This window comes from Lynx canadensis, chromosome D1 (genome assembly GCF_007474595.2).
Source record: "Lynx canadensis isolate LIC74 chromosome D1, mLynCan4.pri.v2, whole genome shotgun sequence".
NCBI lineage: Eukaryota > Metazoa > Chordata > Mammalia > Carnivora > Felidae > Lynx > Lynx canadensis.
The window spans coordinates 99,966,389-99,986,779 of NC_044312.2; the positions used below are offsets into that span (position 1 = coordinate 99,966,389).

Here is a 20,391-nt window from a genome sequence, read left to right on the forward strand (position 1 = left end):
ATAAAGAACTTATCAAACTCAACACCCAAAAAACAAAGAATCCAGTGAAGAAATGGACAAAACACATGAATAGACACTTCTCCAAAGAAGACATCCAGATAGCCAACTGACACAAGACAAAATGCTCAACATCATTCATCATCAGGGAAATACAAATCAAACCACAATGAGATATCACCTCACACCTGTCAGAAGGCTAACATGAACAACTCAGGCAACAACAGATGTTGGCGAGGGTGCGGAGAAAGAGGATCTCTTTTGCATTGCTGGTGGGAATGCAAGCTGGTGGAGCCACTCTGGAAAACAGTATGGAGGTTCCTCAAAAAATTAAAAATAGAACTACCCTACAACCCAGCAATTGCACTACTAGGTATTTATCCAAGGGATACAGGTACGCTGTTTCAAAGGGGCACATGCACCCCCATGTTTATAATAGCACTATCAACAATAGCCAAAGTATGGAAAGAGCCCAAATGTCCATCAATGGACGAATGGATAAAGAAGATGTGGTATATATATATACAATGGAATATTCCTCGGCAATCAAAAAGAATGAAATCTTGCCATTTGCAACTATGAGGATGGAACTGGAGGGTATTATGCTAAGTGAAATTAGTCAGAGAAAGACAAATATCATTACGACTTCACTCATATGAGGACTTTAAGAGACAAAACAGATGAACATAAGGGAAGGGAAACAAAAATAATACAACAACAGGGAGGGGCACAAAAACCTAAGAGACTCTTGGGGCGCCTGGGTGGCGCAGTCGGTTAAGCGTCCGACTTCAGCCAGGTCACGATCTCACAGTCCGTGAGTTCGAGCCCCGCGTCGGGCTCTGGGCTGATGGCTCAGAGCCTGGAGCCTGTTTCCGATTCTGTGTCTCCCTCTCTCTCTGCCCCTCGCCCGTTCATGCTCTGTCTCTCTCTGTCCCAAAAATAAATAAACGTTGAAAAAAAAAAATTTAAAAAAAAAAAACCTAAGAGACTCTTAAATATGGAGAACAAACAGAAGGTCACTGGAGGGATTCTGGGAGGAGGGATGGGCTAAATGGGTAAGGGGCACTAAGGAATCTACTCCTGAAATCATTGTTGTACTATATGCTAACTAACTTGGATGTAAATTAAAAAATAATAATAATAACATAAAATAAACAAATGAAAAGATCATAATAGAAAATATCTAAAGATGACATATAAAACATTTAATAAATAAATTCTAATAGTTAAAAAAAGTAAAAAAAAAATGTTACATCATGTGATTTTGAGTCAAAAAAAAAATACAATTCCTAAAACTCAAGCATATTAATACTGAGGCAGATGTAAGTACTGATATATTTCGGCTTCTAGAAAGGTATCCCTCCATTCCAATAAACCCTGAAGCATTTGAGCTTACACATTAGTGTAACTTTTACTTTGACCAGTGTATATCAGTTTCCCAGGGCTTAATCATTTCAGGATGAGCTAACAGATGTTGAATCTGTCCTGCCTTGTACTTCGGTATGCTGGACTTAATAGGTTCTCATAATAATGTCTGTCAGGACAGCACCGCGACACAGAAGTCACATTACCAATATGATGAAGGTTTTCCTTGATGACCTCACATTCTATTGGCCATCTCGGAGCCTGCAGAGGCCCGCTGCTAGAGAAGAAGGTAAAGAGATCTCGGGGTTCTCGAAGACATGGGTTGACTTCACCAAATTCATCATGAAGAAGCTGCCTGCTCCTAAGAAGTGGTGAACTAAGCATAAGAGAATCTGCAGAGAGAAAGGGAATGAGTGAATAGCTTTCCTTTTCTCCTTGGGGACTTTACAGCTCAACTGTGACAACCAAGTAACTTGAAGCACTGTATTAAAATATGAGCACAGGTGCACAATCCTAAGACAGGTGTCTCCTTCAAGAAGGAGATTTAGTCCAAGACGACAGCATTGACATTATGCAAAGTTAAAATTCTACATTATTAAAATTCTACACAGTCTATTAAATATTTAAATGTAAAGGTTTAGAGTAAGTTAGAAGAAACTTTTTTGTTTTTTAAATCAAATTATGTCATATTATTTTTGCTTAGAGAGAGGCAAAAGAGGAAACTGCATTTCATCTGTTAGCGTTTTAAAGAAAAGTACGTAAGACTTTATTAACAACACTAATAACTATTAACTAATTTGTAGAAATAATCTACAAATTAACTTTCAAATTCAAAATACAATGGTTGGGAGGACACAGACACTAACGAAGAAGAGCGAGCAGGGGCAGGAGAGAAAGATGAGCTCTTGGGGAAAAGAATGAGAAAGAAAGGAGGAAAAGAGGCTCCCAGGACGGAGAAAAAGAAGAGAAATGAGAGGAAGAAGGCAAAGAAAGGCAAGGAGAGGGGGAAGGAAAGGCCAAAAGCCCCTGGGTGTGGTGAGTGCCAGATCTGGAGGGGAGAGCAGGGAGTGAAGACGTATTTCTGTAAAGCAGCAGCATGAGTTTTCGGGTCTGGAAGGACATGGAATACCTCTGCTCACAGCTTCTATCTGTCTATGCACAGGTGAAGATATACAGGTGGGCCCTAGAAAGAGGAAGAAGGAGGCATGGTTTGTCCTAGGGATCTGTGACTTTCTTTTTTCTTCCCTCTTTCCCTATCCCTTTCCATCCTCCACCCCCATTTAGGGCCCCATTTTTCCTTCTTTTTTTCTTTTCTTTCTCTAAAATTTTTTCTTTTTAATTTCAGGGCCCTGTTTTTTCTGTCTCTTAATTTTTTCCCTAGTTTAATGAGGGGAGGGGGGATCATAAACATTTGAAAAGATGGTAAAGCTGCTCAGCGTTACATCAAATAATGTAAACCACTATGACAAGGAAATACTACTTTTTTACCTAACAGACACAAAAAGTATTTATGTGTTTTCACATTCATTCTGGCACAGGTGTTAAGTAAACAGGTACTCTCAGAACCTGCTGGCAAGTGGGCAAATCAGTACAAACTTTCTGGAAAGCAGTTTGGCAGTTTATCTAGTAACATTTAAAATACAGAACCATTGGGGCGCCTGGGTGGCACAGTCGGTTAAGCGTCCGACTTCAGCTAGGTCACGATCTCGCGGTCCGTGAGTTCGAGCCCCGCGTCAGGCTTTGGGCTGATGGCTCAGAGCCTGGAGCTTGTTTCCGATTCTGTGTCTCCCTCTCTCTCTGCCCCTCCCCCGTTCATGCTCTGTCTCTCTCTGTCCCAAAAATAAATAAATGTTGAAAAAAAATTAAAAAAAAAAAAAACAGAACCATTGATCCAGCAATCCCACTGCTAAGAATTTACTTTACAGATTTTCTCACAAAAATTCATCAAGATACACATACAGGGATGCCTGGGTGGCTCAGTCGGTTAAATGCCCAACTTTTGGTTTGGCTCAGGTCATGAACTCATGCCTCGTAGGTTCAAGCCCCATGTTGGGCTCCGTGCTGATGGTGCGGAGCCTGCTTGGGATTCCCTCTCTTTCCTTCTCTCTCTGCCCCTCCCCTGCTCGCTCTCTCTCTCTCAAAATAAATAAATAAACTTAAAAAGAAAAAAACTACACATACTAAGACGCTTACTGAAGCAATGTTCAAATAACAAAAATGTGGAAACAACGAAAACATCAAAAGGGAAGTTAAAATAATTATGACATATTAATCAGGTGGAATACTGTAGGTGCCCTTAAAAAAGATGAGGTAGGTGCCTGAGGGGCTCAGTCGGTTAAGCGTCCAACTTTGGCTCGGGTCGTGGTTCGTGAGTTCAAACCCCATGTCAGGCTCTGTGCTGACAGCTCAGAGCCTGGAGCCTGCTTGGAATTCTGTGTTTCCCTCTCTCTCTGCCCCTCTTTCACTCATGCTCTCTTTCTGTCTCTCAAAAAATGAATAAACGTTAAAAAAAAAAAAAGATGAGGTAAAAAATTGTGTGTGTGCTCATTTGAAAAAGCTCTGTAAGGTGTATTATTAAACGGAAAAAAAATATCAAAGTTATAGTATTATAGTATTGTGTATAGTATCCCCTGTGAGTAATTAAAAAGACAAGAATACACAGATACATGAGGATATATGAAAAGAATTAAGACAATAATGGCTTTATCAGGAGTAGGGCACGGAGGGCTTTCAATTTTCCTTTTTTTCTGCCATTTGAATTTGCAACTTTACACATATATTCCTTTTCTTTTGTTTTATTCATTTACTTTCTTTAATGCTTATTTATTTTTGAGACAGACAGAGAATGAGTGAGGGAGGGGCAGAGAGAGAGACACAGAATCCAAAGCAGGCTCCAGGCTCTAAGCGGTCAGCATAGAGCCCGATGTAGGGCACCAATTCACGAGCCATGAGATCATCACCTGAGCCAAAGTTGGACCACTTAACAGTAACTGACTGAGCCACCTAGGTGCCCTTCTTTATTATTTTTTCTTCTTTTTTCAAATAAGCAGATTGTATTGTAACCCATTCCTTTTTCTCTTTGTTCTTTTCTGGTTAAAAAACCAACAGCATAAAAATACTTTGCTACAAAGATGATGCAAAAAGATCTTTACTTCAACGATCAAAACAGGAAAAAAAGTCTGGAGTCTGGTTGCTCTAAAGATCATTTTTCCTTAATACCACTGAGATTCTCAATTTACTATAAGGATCATGCATTTACAGCTGCATTGTCCTGTGAGGACTACCCCTTACTGTGAACAAAGTAGACAGAAGCAGTTAGGCTGAGGTGAACTTATCGTAGGAGGAGACTTCTATAAGTCCACCCACAGGTTCCTGTGCACATCCTATTATCAATTACACTCTAAACCTCATTCACATTGTTGCCTCTACCAGCTGATTTTGCATTCATGTTTTTTATTCTATTGAGCCTGGCAATCATTTCTTATGAATGTTATCTTGAGTGTCAGTTAAATGGGGCAGGAGGAAACTGAAGGGTGTGGGGCAATCAGCTGGCTCCTAAGCCATCCCACCCAGATGAGACTCCTTCGCTCAACCCCTGCCTTTCTACTCCCTGTCAGGAGCCCTGGGACACTGAATGGAAGAGCCTTCAGGGCACTGGGATGTGCGCAGACATAGATCTGAAAATAGAATTGCTGCATCAAGGGTCATGCACTGTACTAAATTTCCCAGGTAGTGTCAAATTGCCTTCCGAAAATAGTCTACCTGTTCACATCCCTGACAGCAGTGGAGGAGTGTTCCCCCATACCCTGACCTATATATACTAGGTGTCATTAAAAAAAGCTTTTTTCCCAAATCCCATAATTAAAAAAACGGTACCTTGACATTTTGATTTGTACCTTTAATTGGACGTGAAATTGAGCATCTTTCCATAAGCCTGTCGACTGTATTTGTTTTTAGGAAAGGCTTGCTCATGTCTTTTTCTGCTTTGGTTGTCTTTGCCCATTTTCCTATCTGGTCATCTTTTACATATTGATTTGTAACAGCCTGTTATGTTAAGGACTGTAATCCTTTGACATATTTGTCGCAAACTTTTTCTTTTTCAGTTTGTTATTTTGCTTTCTTCACAGTATTTTATGGCTTTTGAGTCGTGTCATTCACAGGTTTTAACTAGAAAAAGGGCACAATCAGACTTGCATATAAAAAAGAATAATGCTGTTTGGAAAACAGACTGAAAGGGGTTAGCATGAAACAAGAGAAGAATTCAGGAGACCAAGTACTGGGGCTGTTTCAATAATGAGAAATGACGGCAGCTTGAACTGGGATCAGGGGAGGATATGGGGAAAAGAAAAGTGAATTGACTTTTGGTTGCGTATGTATTGAGGGAGAACTTCAACTGCACACCTGCCCTTAGATTCCAGAAGGAACCTATAAAATCCTTGTGAAAACTTATTTTTTGCTTAAGCTAGCTGAAATTGGTTTCCACCATTCTTTTTTTTTTCTTTAATTTTTTCTAATGTTTATTTTTGAAAGAGAGAGAGAGAGAGAGAGAGACCGACCATGAGTGGGAGAGGGGCAGAAAGAGAGGGAGACAGAAAATCTGAAGCAGGCTCCAGGCTCTGAGCTGTCAGCACAGAGCCTGACATGGGGCTTGAACCCGTGAACTGTGAGATCATGACCCGAAATAAAGTTGGAAGGTTCAACTGGCTGATCCACCCAGGAGTCCCCTGGTTTCCACCACTATTATGCAAACTGCCTTAACAAATACATCCATCAAATCTGTGTAAAAATCAATGTGCTCCTCTTGACCAAAGAGTCTTAACAAATTTTCCAACAATTTGAAGAAAAAGATAATCCAGAAGGTATAGTATTTTAATCTAAAACCTATACTCCAGGGGCGCCTGGGTGGCTCAGTCGGTTGAGCGTCCGACTTCAGCCAGGTCACGATCTCGCGGTCCGTGAGTTCGAGCCCCGCGTCGGGCTCTGGGCTGATGGCTCGGAGCCTGGAGCCTGCTTCCGATTCTGTGTCTCCCTCTCTCTCTGCCCCTCCCCCATTCATGCTCTGTCTCTCTCTGTCTCAAAAATAAATAAACGTTAAAAAAATTAAAAAAAATAAAAAAATAAAAAAATAAAACCTATACTCCAAAGTGGATCTAGATAGAACATTTTTTTTTTTTAATTTTTTTTTTTCAACGTTTATTTATTTTTGGGACAGAGAGAGACAGAGCATGAACAGGGGAGGGGCAGAGAGAGAGGGAGACACAGAATCGGAAACAGGCTCCAGGCTCCGAGCCATCAGCCCAGAGCCCGACGCGGGGCTCGAACTCACGGACCGCGAGATCGTGACCTGGCTGAAGTCGGACGCTTAACCGACTGCGCCACCCAGGCGCCCCTAGATAGAACATTTTTGAGTGATGTCAGGAAACGGTGGCCGAGGCTGCTTCTCTGGCTTCTTTCGAGTTAGGCCATGTTCTTCTCAATACCTGAAGGAGTTGCTCAAGGCAACTGAATTCTGGGGTTCACAGACACTGATTATTACTCACACAGAAGCTTCTCCTTTTGCAGAGGGTCTGGTATCATACCCTGTCTTTCTCCAAAAGAGCCGCTCAACAGGTATCGAGGATTATTCTTCCAAACATGCTGGTGTGTAGCTGAGGTTGGTAAACTACCTCTGTGATCTATGAATAGACAATTAAACAAAGGTGCTGGAAGGCTAGTTCATCACCTGTAACATCTAGGTTAATACCAAAACCACGACCACTACCAAACCCGCCACTACTTCTGTCACCACCCATCACCCACGGCAGGCTTTTACAATGAACATGTCCTATTTTCCAAAAAGCTTTCATATCCCAACTTACGTGAGCTAAGCATCATTTTCTCCATTTTACAGTGAGGAGAGACTTGAGAAGCAGCATGGTACAGTGGAAAGAGAAAGGTGCCCAAAACTGCTTTGTCTTGAGGGCTCTTGAATCTGGCTAACTGGAAATCCAGTTTTCAACAAATCACCACTTTATTATTATTTTTTAAATGTTTATTCATTTTTGAGAGAGAGAGAGTGTGCGCAGGGGAGGGGCAGAAAGAGAGGGAGACACAGAAGAGAGGGACAGGCTCCAGGCTTCGAGCTGCCAGCAAAGAGCCCGATGTGGGGCTCAAACCCACGGACTGTGAGATCGTAACCTGAGCCGAAGTCGGACACTTAACCAACTGAGCCACCCAGGTGCCCCACAAATTATCACTTTAAAAATGAAACAGTTAATAAGAAAGTTTAACAAGGTTGATAGAAATAAAATCAATATTGAAACTTAATTTTATTTCTAGATACTAGGAACAAAGAGAATCAAAATTTAAAAAGATACCATTTATGGTAGCCTAACGATACAAAGTCCCATGACGAATTTACAAATCTTTATTGGGAGACATTAAACAACACCTATGTAGACGAAGAAACAGAGTACATTCATAGATTGCTGAACCAGTATTAGAAAATTCTCACTTCTTCTGAAATTTGATCTACAGATTCAATACAATGGAAAAGGCAAGAACAGCCAAGAGACTTGTGGACAAGATGGAGGACATGTCTTTCCAGATTATCAAGACTATTTAAATGCCATATGGTATAATTAAGAAAGGGTGGTGGTATTGGCCCAAGGATAGACAGACTCTTGTATACACACTCAAAAGAGGTGACACACAGCAGTACAGCAATGGAGAAAGGAAGTACTTTTCACTTCCCTTCACCTTTCCCTTACAATGCTAGAAAAATTCGCCATTAGTTCATCCAAGTGCAACTCTTCCAGTTAATCAAACCATTTACTCCATGAAGGCAGAAAAGGTGATGCTAGGTAAGAATGAGATATTACCTTTAAAGTAGCCATAGTATTGAAGATGATGGTACATAAAGTCTTCATAGGGATCAGGAAGAGTCTGTGAAAGGAAAAGTCATCTCAATCACGAAAGTCCTTTCAAGTAATATTGAACTCTTAACAAAGGGCACACAAGAAGTGTTTGTTGCAAAGGACAGTATACCCAAGGATTCTGTAAACAAACCGAGTGAAAGACATTCACGCAAATTATTCTATCTTGGGGATCAAGATCTCCTGCCGGAAAAAGGTGCCACCAGAATATACCTTCTGATATAGAAGTACTGGATTTCTGTGGAGTTCCTGGAGAGGGGAGTGTACCAACCTCCTGCTTTACCTCTGTTTCCAGTGCTGGGAACATGTTACTTCTGCATTCTATGCTGAAGACAAGTCAGTGACACCGGCATCCAGCCACAACCCCCGCCCGATTTCCAAAAGGGCAGCTGATTACACAGAAGCTAAAACACCAGAACAGGACAACTGAAAAAAACTGCCGATATTCTCCCCCACCCTCCTCCACCTGCGCGGCTCTCACGCGAATTTAAGGAAACCCTGCCGCATCGCTCCCTCTTCCCTGCCAACCCAGCTTCTCACACATACAAGCACCTGGCTACTGGTTCCCACTCTGAGGCTCGGACGCACACCTGAGGAACTAGGGAGGGCGGTTTGTCTTCCAGCCTCTGCCTCCTGAGGCGCCTGGACCCGTGCTGGTCCCATGCTTCCCTCTCCGAGGAGAGAGATGCCCACCACCAGGACGCAACAGGAAAGTGAAAGAATTGCGAATGGGGGGTGGGGGGTAGAGGGATGCGACGGAGTCGCCTCGGGGTAGAGAAGAAAGGTCAGGGGCCCGCAGTGTGAGCTCGCGAAAACGGGACCCAGGGGTTCAGGGCTTTCTGGTGCTGGAGAAGGAGGTGAGGGGCAGTTTCCCGAAGAATAGGGGCGGGGGCGTGGAGATTTCCCAGAAAGGCAGGGGAAGGGTGCGATCGCCTCCGCTCCCCGGCCCGTCCCGGGCAAAGGAGCCTAAGCCAGGCGGGAGGCCACCTCACTGCAGGGACAGCGGCCGAAACGCTCAGCGCCCAGAAAACACGCTTGCAGCGCTCGCCTGCCGCGGCTTTCGGCTGCTAGGGCCCGGTAGCCTAGCAACGACGGAGCGGAAGTGGGAGAGCAGGGTGGCCGGACGCTTCCGGGCAGCGAGGCCCCGCCTCCAGGGTATGAGGGAGGAACCTGGGAAAGGTGGAAGACTGGCCAGCCTCCAGCTCTTCACACTGATTCCTCCTTTCAGTTGCAGCCCCGCTTCTGGGGAACCAAAATTAGACCGGTGAATACAGTATCAGTTAGCAGGCCTCAAAAGTAATTCCAGACTTCTTTGCCATTCCTTAGGTTTAGGTAACTGGTAAGTGTTGCTCAGATGGAGCAGATTCCCCTTTTCTTTGACCTTATAGTCTCACCAGCCCATAGCTAGAATTGAAAAATTACAAAACTGAAACCACACATTTTGACCATGGAATTATCTGACTTTAGAAAGTGCTCCATTCTGTTAAGATAATGACAAACGTACTGGTGCTCTGCAACAACTCCTACACGTCTAGAGAACTGCTAGGGAGTTAAAAGCTTTGCTAGTTGGTAGCTTTTCTAGAAATTTGCTCTAGTAAAATTATAAGAAAAAGTTTATATACAAAATGTCACCCCAACACTTGCATTAATCGTAAATAAAATAAAACACACTGATATACAGGACACCCAGTAGGCAAAACTCCTATGCATATAAAGGTACTGGAATAAAAATCAAACTATTAACTGTTGTCTTTGGTTAATTTTATATGAATATAACCAAAGTAGAGGTTACTTTTATAGTCAGAGGGAATAAAGCAATCTTAAAATGTTAACCACATCACATCATTTCCAGGATTTTAGGTCAAACGTTAGCTAATATTATAGTATACAAGCTCCAAAATTTAAGTCACAGAGTACCTTCTGGTGCTAGAAGCCTGTTTTCTCACCGTCCCCACAGCTCTCCCACCCACAAATGACTCAAGATCCTGCTGCTCTTTTTCCCGAGAGCTGTTCTCTTCAGTGTTTACACATGCGTTATGCTGTATTTGATAAAAGTATGACTGGACTTAAAGTCTTGATTGTAGGGGCGCCTGGGTGGCGCAGTCGGTTAAGCGTCCGACTTCAGCCAGGTCACGATCTCGCGGTCCGGGAGTTCGAGCCCCGCGTCGGGCTCTGGGCTGATGGCTCGGAGTCTGGAGCCTGTTTCCGATTCTGTGTCTCCCTCTCTCTCTGCCCCTCCCCCGTTCATGCTCTGTCTCTCTCTGTCCCAAAAATAAATAAACGTTGAAAAAAAAAAAAATTAAAAAAAAATAAAAATAAATAAAGTCTTGATTGTACAATCATGATATAACAGGCTTGGAAGAGCAAGGATAACCAATCAGAAGTATAAAAAAAGCTTTATTAGTGCATATATACAAATTTACAAGGTCAGAAACTGGAGAAATACAAACAGCTTTAAAACACAATTTGCCTTTTCTTCAGTTTAAAGTGACTTTTACCTGATTGTGATACAATAGAAAGTACAGAACAGTAAACTGCTTTTTAAATACTGGAATTTTATGGAGAGTACATTCACATAAAAGGGAGGTGAATTTTGGAACAAGGTTAAGACAATGGAGACACATTAATACATACAGTGGCTCTTGTTACATTTACTGCCACACATGTGAGGGGGGAAATCCTCAAAATTAAAGATATGAACACCTGCTGCTGCCTGTATTGAGATTTAAATATGCCACTAGTGTGTGAAATAACTGAGCTATCAGTTCTAGAATCTGTGAGAATCCTCTAAAGAGTGTGGCCATCTGTCAGCACAAGGTAAACACTTCAATATACCTCAGCACTTCAGGGGTGGCAGGCTAGAAGAAGACGTCAGAGATTCCGATAATCCCAGTTAAGCAAAACAGAATACAGAGCTGCCTTCTTAATTGCACTTGTTCTGGAGTAGAAGTTAATGAGAGAGAGCCACACTAGGAACTAAATGAGCCTCTACTGGACAGGAAAGTCCTTCACTTTTTGTCAGTGAGTCCTCCACTGAGGTATTATACTCATGAACCACATGTTCCCAATCTGAGGTTAATGTACCTAATACGCTGAGTTTGCCAGTGTGAAAATAAAGGCAGCCATGTCAAAGCATTCAGTCAACCTCACCTCACCCTTCAGCAAAACAGAAAAATTACATTTCACAAATGTGAAAACTTTGTATGTCTATGCTTTTGCCCAGGAAATTTATATGCTCTCCCTCATAACATTTAGTTTACTGACGACAGTAAAACTGGTTAAGACTCTGAACTGAATGCACAAAAAAACAAACAAAAAAAACCTATAAAAAAAGCACCTCCACCCCACCCCAAACTATGTGTTTGGAGCCATTTTCCTTCTCTTCAGTCTTGCTCGCCAATCCTCAGGAAGCGCTTCAAAATTAGCATTTCTCTCTGCCATGCCACTGTGAAAACAACATACAGATTATTCACTGGAAAGAAAAAATACGAAACTGTTTATTTCCTAACAAAAGCCACTACCTAACACTGAAAATCTGACCCATCACAACTACGTTCATTACAATGCTTCAAAAGTTTCTCAGGAGTGCCTGGGTGGCTCAGTCAGTTAAGCGTCCAACTCTGGATTATGGCTCAGGTCAGGAGGTCAAGAACTGAGATCAAGCCTCTGCACTGACGTCTCCTTCCTCCTCTTTCTCTGCCCCTCCCCCAGTCACACTCATTCTCTCTCTCAAAAATAAAGTTTTAAAGAAAAGTTTCTCAGCTAAGTACCAGCATATTCTTCATCAAATTTCTTAATTCTGATGGGTCAACCAAAGATATACTCTCTACAGTTTTAGGGATACGTGAGTGCATGCTTAGTTTTATCTATCTCCAGTAACCATTAAAGTCACATTGAAGGAATACAACAATTCTTGTGAAAGTTTTTCTTAGCCCCAAGGAGTTACAATTCTTTAGGAAAGATATATTTTAACCTTCAACTTACTATCAAAGACCTTTGGATATAATGTTTTTGAAATTCTCTTTCGAACAGTTCTATTTGTAAGCATTGCTATCTCATAGCTTCTTCAATCATCTTCAAAATACGTTAAACTCAGACACTATAATTACTAGAACGGGTGCATTGGATCCATTTTATAAATCTTTATAAATCTAAAATAATCTAAATACAGTACCTTTTGTGATTCCCCACCTATCATTTTGAAATAGTTTCCTATTTCATCATTGTAGGAATTAATCATTACTCAATTCCCAGCAATACCAAAAAGACTAAAATAATAAGAAAACCAAGTAACAGAATCGCCTACAAGGATGAGGCAAAAGCACAAATTCTCAGTAACAGCATCCCCAGCTTTCTTATTGTGTTGCCCCCAAAAAGCATGTAACCTTTCAAGGAAGTAAGAGTCTGGAGGCAACATCTTCATTCATAGTACGCCCCCCCCCATACTATTACTATTTGCCCCAAGTGGGGCTTGAATTCGTGACCCCGAGATCAAGAGTTGCATGCTCTACCGACTGAGCCAGCCAGGTGCCCCTGCTTTGCTTTGCAAGTATTAAACAAACCAAAAGATAAAAGCAAACAGACAGTGGCACTGTACATTCTAATAACTATGATGGTAAAACTTATTGGGTAAGTAACATTTCAGACTATGGGTATGAAGAGGACCACATCCTAGATGAATTTTCTCAAATTTGAGATTCATGTGTGAACAGTGTATCTCTAACAAAAAAAGAAGTATAATTTTTCTCATTAAAAAGGAACACCACCACCCAATTATTTTGTAACAAGAATCAGGACTGGGGTGCCTGGATGGCTCAGTCAGTTAAGCACCTGACTTCAGCTCAGGTCATGATCTCAGGATTTGTGAGTTCGAGTCCCACATCAGGCTGTGGGCTGACAGCTCAGAGCCTGGAGCCTGCTTCGGATTCTGTGTCTCCCTCCCTCTCTGTTCCTCCCCTGCTCATGCTCTCTCTCAAAAATAAATATTAACAAAAAACAAACAAACAAAAAGAACCAGGACTATGTCATTTCCCTAAAATGACACATGACAGGAATCCTTCAGGTTTTATGATGCTGTATGCTAAAATTCATTTCAGAGGGTTTACAAGTAGACAAATGCTGAAAGCAGGTATATAATGACTGCAGAAATAGATATTTTAGGAACAAAAAACCTCTTACAGTGACCATTCTAATTGGTGTTTATATATCTAAAACTAAAAATGCCTTCAATTAGGAAACAAAAGATGGCTATCCTCTTCCAAATGGTTTCGTTAAGTATTACATTTATGAATGTTGCAAATGTTAAGAACCAGAAGCAATGATAAGCTAGAACCTATCAAAGATGAATCTGAAATATGGCAGCACTATTTATGAGATGAGTATCTTCCAGGTTATGTTGTAACAAGTAAACAATTAGTTGCATCCAAAGAATGTTACTCATTTTAGCCTGGACACCTTTAAAACCGAGAAAATAAAGAAAAAATTTTGAGTTAGCTATGCTTAAATTCTTAGAAAAATCTCTAATGAAGTTTTCTCCCCTTCCCTTTTTAAATCTTTTTTTAAGTAAGCTATGCACTCAAAGCGGGGCTTGAACAGGGGCGCTTGTGTGGCTCAGTCGGTTAAGCGTCCGACTTGGGCTCAGGTCATGACCTCACGGTTCAAGATTTCAAGCCCCACATCAGGCTCTTGCGCTGACAGCTCGGAGCCTGGAGCCTGTTGTGGATTCTGTGTCTCCGTCTCTCTCTGCCCCTCCCCCACTCCCATTCTGTCTCTCTAAAAAATAAATAAAATATTAAAAAAAAATAATAAAAGTGGGGCTTGAACACAACCCCAAGATTAAGAGTTGCATTCTCTACTGACTAGCCAGCCAGGCACACCCCTCCCCCTCCCTTTAACTTCTGTAAATTATTTGCAAAATAAATTTTTAAATATTTATTTTGAGAGAGAAAGGGCATGCATGCAAGTATGAGAGGGGGAGAGAGCAGAGAGAGAAAGAGAGAATCCCAAGTAGGCCCTATCAGTACAGAGCCCAACGTGGGGCTCTATCCCATGAACCGTGAAATCATGACCTGAGCTGAAATCAAGAATCAAGATGCCTAACCGACTGGGCCACCAGGTGCCCCTGTAAAATAATTTCAAAAAAAATTTATGAAAGGGTCTATTGGATCTACATGGTAAGTGGGACAGGTATTTTTCCTGGTATGCTAAGACAGGTATGTTAAAGACAGTCTTTTTCCTTAAGAGAAACAATCAGTAGGATAAAGTATTAAAACTGTTATCTCTGGGATGCCTGGATAGCTCAGTCGGTTAAGTGCCCGGCTTCAGCTCATGTCATGATCTCACAGTTTGTGGGTTTGAGCCCTGGGTCTGGCTCTGTGCTGACAGCTTAGAGGCTGGAACCTGCTTTGGATTCTGTGTCTCCCTCACTCTTGGCCCCTCCCCCACTCATATGGTCTTTCTCTCTTAAAAATAAACATTAAAAAAAATTTTAAACTCTTGATATCTATAATTTTGAAAAAGGGTAGATCATAATTCTCACAGGGAAATAATCATTATGAATTATAAACTTTTAGATAAAGGTTTGTAAAATATATCAAAAATTAAGGATTGTGATTTAAAGAATATGACTGCTGCTTTAAAACCACCACCATAACCCACTCATCTGGGGGCTTTCGTTTACCTGACCAGCTGCTGCTGTTTCCACTCTTCGATTCGCTTCTGTGCAGTTGATTCCCGGTCCTCTTCACTGGAACTAGAGTTCTCCTCTTCATCTAACTCACGCTGGATACTCTGCCACTTCTTTACCAAAGACGGCATTTTGGTTTTACTCTTCTTTGCCTAGAACAAAGGGTAAAGGTCAGAAGGAAGAAAATACATAAAATATGGAAGTAAGATCCACACAAGATCAAGGTTCTTCTTACATATAAGGAATAAGTAAACTTTAAACTGAAAAGGACAAAAAAAAAAAAAAAAAAGGACAGAAACACAAAAAATAAATACTATTATAAATTCTTGCCCGAAATTTCTACCAACTATAAATCTAATTAATGCTTGGTCAAAATTCTAAAAACTGGAAAAAAAAAAACACCCATCAATGTGTTTTTATAAAATTAGGTCAGAAAAATTTCCTTCAGCCTCATTATTCTATGGAATTCAAAACTGTTGCCCTTATCTCAGAATTACAGTGTTTCCTCTTGCAAATTTTAACTAAATGCAGTGTTCACATTAAGTAAAATAGAGCTGAGAAACAAATGACCAGCTTTCCTGGAAACAGCAACAAAGTCAATTAACAACAAATATTTACAAAGCAAGATGTATCAAAATATTAATGGTAAGAATGGTTCTAAGAGGAGATATAATAAAATTTTTTTGGCTCATCTTCATTTTCTAATTTTTTTCTATAGTAAGTATTTACTTTCAGAGTAAAAAAAAGTCTTATGAAAGTAGCAAAAGTAGGCCTACATATATCCAACACGGTTTGCTCTATCACTATCATCAGGCTTCTGATCAATGGCACCCTAGCAAAGAGGCCTTCCCCGACCAACCTAACTGGAAACAGCACCACCTCCCAAAGACCGCTTTCTGTCCTGACACTGCTTGTTTTTTCTCACTGCATTTTAAAGCACCAAACATGTATGCATTTGCTTATCTGTCTCCCCAACCCCATTCCCCCACTTCTTTGGTTTGTATTCTTTTGTATTCCCCCACAAACATTTGATTCAATTCTGCATCCCCAGCTTCTGAGGAGAATGCCTGACAAACAGTATGCCTTAAAAATATACTTGTTGAGGGGCACCTGCATCTGGGTGGCTCACTCAACTCAGTTAAGCATCCGGCTTTGGCTCAGTTCATAATCTCACAGTTCATGAGTTAGAGCCCCCCACATCAGGCTCTGCGCTAACAGCTCGGAGTCTGGAGCCTGCTTCGGATTCTCCATCTCTCTCTGCCCTTCCCCTACTCATTCTTGCACACTCCCTTCTCAAAAATAAATAAGTAAATAAACATTAAAAATAAAAACAAAAAAATCTGATGTTAAAAAAATAAATAAAACCAAAAACCAAATTTGTTGAATCTGTGATTAGTTATGTGAAATTCAAAGGCTCCTGTATCAGACATGGGGGGAAACATGTTTTTTATCCCTGTATTTTGAAGAGCTATGTACTTGAAGACCTGACCAGGTTACGCTAGAAACACAACAAGCAGTTGAGTGGTAGGTGTGATTAACTGCTGCTGGGCTCATCTTGGACCAGGTATGGGGGCCCACCCTGTTTTTCCTGCCTGCACTTGAGAGATATTTCTTAATTCCCCAAAATCTGAGAAAGTAAGTTTTAGATTTTCAGTCTTCTATTACTTTGCTCTCTGCTCAATACCATATTTTGACTATAACGGACAGTTCTTAACGTTCTGGAGAACTGAGTGCTCCATCTGTTGTGTTTACACCTTTAGCCCCACACACCCCCACACTCCAGGCTGTCATTTCACCTGTGGTTCAGCCTCACACACTGCATACATACCCTGCCAACAAGCTCCAAAACAGCCCACCTGGGGTTAGCATGGAACCATACGTGTAAAAAGTAACATGAACTAATAACAGTCATAAGTGGACAGAGGGCTCGGTGAGGTATGACCTCTCACTGAACACTGTCAAACATGACTAAAATCCAAAGCTCTAGGTAGTCGTTGTTTCCTTTTGACTTCTATAGGTTTTGTGAAAAAAATTTTTATCACATTTGATTCCTGTCATGGGAAAATAAGTTGTTTTAGAAGTTATTTATTGCCAATCACATCCAAAACCATGAATAAAGAATTATACTGGCTGTTTTTTTCTTTTTAAAGTTCATTTATTTTGAGAGAGATAAAGTGCAAGTTAGACAGGGGCAGAAAGGGGGGGAGAGAATTCCAAGCAGGCTCCGCACTATCAGCACAGAGCCCGACACGGGGCTTGAACACAAGAACCATGAAATGATGACTGGAGCCAAACTTGGACACTTAACCAACTGAGCCACCCAGGGGCCCCTGCAACGGCTGTTCCAGCACATTTTTACAGGGGAACAGGCAGTAAGATGAATAAAGATCCAATGGCTAGGACTTGTTTTCTAGCCTTTTTTTTTTTTTTTTTTTTAAGGGCACTTGGTATTTTTAATTTTTTTTTAACGTTTATTTTTGAGAGAGAGACACAGCGTGAACAGGGGAGGTACAGAGAGAGGGAGACATAGAATCTGAACCAAGCTCCAGGCTCTAAGCTGTCAGCACAGAGCCCAATGCAGGGCTCGAACCCACAAACCTTGAGATCATGACCTGAGCAGAAGTTTGGTGCTTAAACAACTAAGCCACCCAGGCGCCCCTAGGACACTTGATATTTTTAATAAATGTTTTATTTTATTCTTGAGAGAACACATGCAGGGGAGGAGCAGAGAGAAAGGGGGACAGAGGATCTGAAGCAAGCTCTGCTGTGGAGCTTGAACTCATGAACTGTGAGATCATGACGTGAACCAAAACCAAGAGTCAGACACTTAACCAACTAAGCCATCCAGGCGACCCTAGCTTATTTTCTAGTAAGCTGCACACAAAATTCTTCAGCAACAAGATTGAAAACATGCATTTCAAATATTCTTGAACATCCAAGGAAGTAAGTATATTATTTTATATTCTTTTAAAATGGACTGTAACAAGAAAGATAAGATTATCGTTGTTTTAATATGAAGTACATAAAAATGACATATTAACAAATTAGAATTCTGGATTTCCTAAAGTATTATTTACAAAACCATTAAAGAATGACCGGCTAAGAAATTACTTACTGCATGAAATCTTTGGAGAATTGGAGAAAGAGTGTCAAGGAAGGCTTCATACAAGAAATGATTCCCCAGCACTGGTTGTTCTAACATTTAATTGTGTAAAGAACAAAAAGTAGTGGGACTGGTAGACAAAGCAAAGATATGGAGGTGGTAAACAGTATGCTGGCTCAGGAGAACCATATATGCTATAGTATAGACCTTGACACTATATTAAAGACAGTGTTCTAATTGTTATCATTGACTTCCATAATATTTACTTCGTTTCCAGATAATTTCTGAAACTAGAATACTAACTTGGACAAGGGGTTTCAAGTGGAATCACATGGCCTATTCTGTGTGAACACATATCTCATTCAGTAAGGTTCCTTTAACCATGGTAAGGCAAATGAATTTGCCCTGCTGATCCCTGGAGAAATGATTCTGGTTCAGGCAGATAAAGTGCCAACACAGAGAAAAAGCTGATGAGAAACTTTGGGTCATCAGGGCATTCAAAAGTGGCCACTGAATGTGACGTGACATCAGTAAAATGGAAGACCATGAAGCTCCAGGCCCTGTTTCCCCAAGGAAACATTATGAAAACAAATACAGACTAAAATCGCTTTATGGGAACTCTGGAAACAAGTTGAAGATCTGCAGCAAACAAGAGAACACTCAATCAAGAAGCCACACTGAGACACCTGCCTAGCTCAGTAGGTAGAGCATAGGGCTCTTGATCTCAGGGTTTTAAGTTTGAGACCCATGTTAAGTCTAAAGAATACATAAAAATAAAATCTAAAAAAAAAAAAAAAAAAAGTCACACTCAAAACGGTAGGAAATTTTGTGACATGTTTGCTTGCCTTTGCACCACCCTCTCCTGTGTGGTTGGGATGAAACAGCCCAATTCTCAGTTCCCTACCTGAGGAGGGAAGGAAAAGAGTAAAATATTCTCTCTTCTGTCTGTGGCTGCCTGAAGGACTGGTTTCGGTACATTGACTAACTTGGAGCTCAAGCGGTAATGGCAGCATATTTTGAATCTCAGGTTGGAAGCCATGAAAGGCAGCAGCAGGTACTGCAGCATTGTGAAAACCACAGGGAAACTGCAGTCTTGTGGATACCTAGGAGCAGAGATTATGGGCAGAGGAATACTAAACAACATATAAAGCTCCTCGGAAAAAAAAAGGTGTAAGACAGGAAGATAAAAATTAGGGGCATCTGGGTGGCTCAGTTGATTCAGCACCCGGCTCTTGGTTTCAACTCAGGTCATGATCTCATGATTTGCAGGTTCGAACTTCACGTCCAGCTCTGTGCTAACAGCAAAGAGCCTGCTTGGAATTCTCTCTCCCCCTCCCCTGCTTGCTCAAACACAAGTTCTCTCTCTTTCAAAATACATAAACTAAAAAAAAAATAATAATAAATTAAATGTATACAGATGGGGGGCCTCTTGGGTGGCTTAGTTGGTTGAGTGCCTGACTCTTGATTTTGGCTCAAATCATGATCCCAGGGTTGTAGAACTGAGTCCTGTGTCGGGCTCCGCACTGAACTTGGGACATGCTTAGGATTCTGTCTCCCCCCACCTCTCTCTCATGCTTGCACACTCTTAAAAAAAAAAAAAAAAAAATCTACACAGGGGATACAGATGCCCAGAAAAGGCCCAAAGAGATCTAAACCTTCATGCTGGGCTTCTTAATGAAGGTCTTTCTACAAAGAGAATGCATGTGCAAAGACTCGGAGAGACAGTTGTTTTGCCAAATGCCTAATTTTCAACAAAGAAAAAAATCACAAAGCACAGATGAAACTGGCAAACATGTCCATTCAAAGGAACAAAATAAATCTCTAGAAACCAACCATAAATACATATTTCAGACTCACTAAAGACCTTAAAACAGTTGTCTTAAATGTATTCAAAGAGCTAAAGAAAAATAAAGGCAAAGAACTAAAGGAAATCAGGAAAATTACACATGAATGAGATTATCAACAAACAGGTAGATATAAAAAAATGCAAACCAAATAGAAATTCTGAAGCTGAAAAATGTGAACTGAAAAATTCATTAGCTCAACAGCCAACTCTGATAGGCAGAAGAAAGGATCAGCAAAATTGATGGTAGGTCATTTGAAATTATGGAGTCTGCAGAGCAAAAAGAAAAACACTGTGAACCATTGAATTCTACTCCTGAAACCGATATTGCACTGTATATGTTAACTAATTAGAATTTATATAAGAATTTGAAGAAAATACATAAGTGCATTTTCAGAGATTAAAAAAAAAGAAAATGAAGCAAAGTGAACAGAATCTAATTTATAATACACCATTAAGTGGACTAATATATGCATTATGGGAA

The 20,391-nt window shown here is 40.9% G+C and overlaps 2 protein-coding genes across 14 annotated transcripts in view; both read right to left on the reverse strand.

Annotated features, from left to right (window-relative positions):
* The window catches only part of AGBL2 (ATP/GTP binding protein like 2), a 47,089-nt gene extending 36,743 nt beyond the window's left edge, over nucleotides 1-10,346 (reverse strand). For 3 of the 12 annotated variants that reach the window (XM_030333980.2, XM_030333982.2, XM_030333981.2), the window contains exons 1-6: nucleotides 8,867-10,346; nucleotides 8,548-8,680; nucleotides 8,223-8,286; nucleotides 6,903-7,037; nucleotides 2,492-2,545; nucleotides 1,569-1,754 (exon numbers count right to left, since the gene is read on the reverse strand). In XM_030333980.2, the coding sequence (XP_030189840.1) occupies nucleotides 1,569-1,754; nucleotides 2,492-2,545; nucleotides 6,903-7,037; nucleotides 8,223-8,286; nucleotides 8,548-8,583 (475 nt within the window). In that variant the 5' untranslated portion in view covers nucleotides 8,584-8,680; nucleotides 8,867-10,346. Of the gene's footprint in view, nucleotides 1-1,568; nucleotides 1,755-2,491; nucleotides 2,546-6,902; nucleotides 7,038-8,222; nucleotides 8,287-8,489; nucleotides 8,681-8,828 lie in introns of those variants that run through there. The other 9 variants (XM_030333978.2, XM_030333972.2, XM_030333973.2 and 6 more) reach the window with 8 other exon arrangements.
* Nucleotides 10,347-10,653: 307 nt separating this feature from the next.
* The window catches only part of FNBP4 (formin binding protein 4), a 44,727-nt gene continuing 34,989 nt past the window's right edge, over nucleotides 10,654-20,391 (reverse strand). For both annotated transcript variants that reach the window (XM_030333970.1, XM_030333971.1), the window contains exons 16-17: nucleotides 14,956-15,113; nucleotides 10,654-11,721 (exon numbers count right to left, since the gene is read on the reverse strand). In XM_030333970.1, the coding sequence (XP_030189830.1) occupies nucleotides 11,631-11,721; nucleotides 14,956-15,113 (249 nt within the window). In that variant the 3' untranslated portion in view covers nucleotides 10,654-11,630. The remainder of the gene's footprint in view (nucleotides 11,722-14,955; nucleotides 15,114-20,391) is intronic.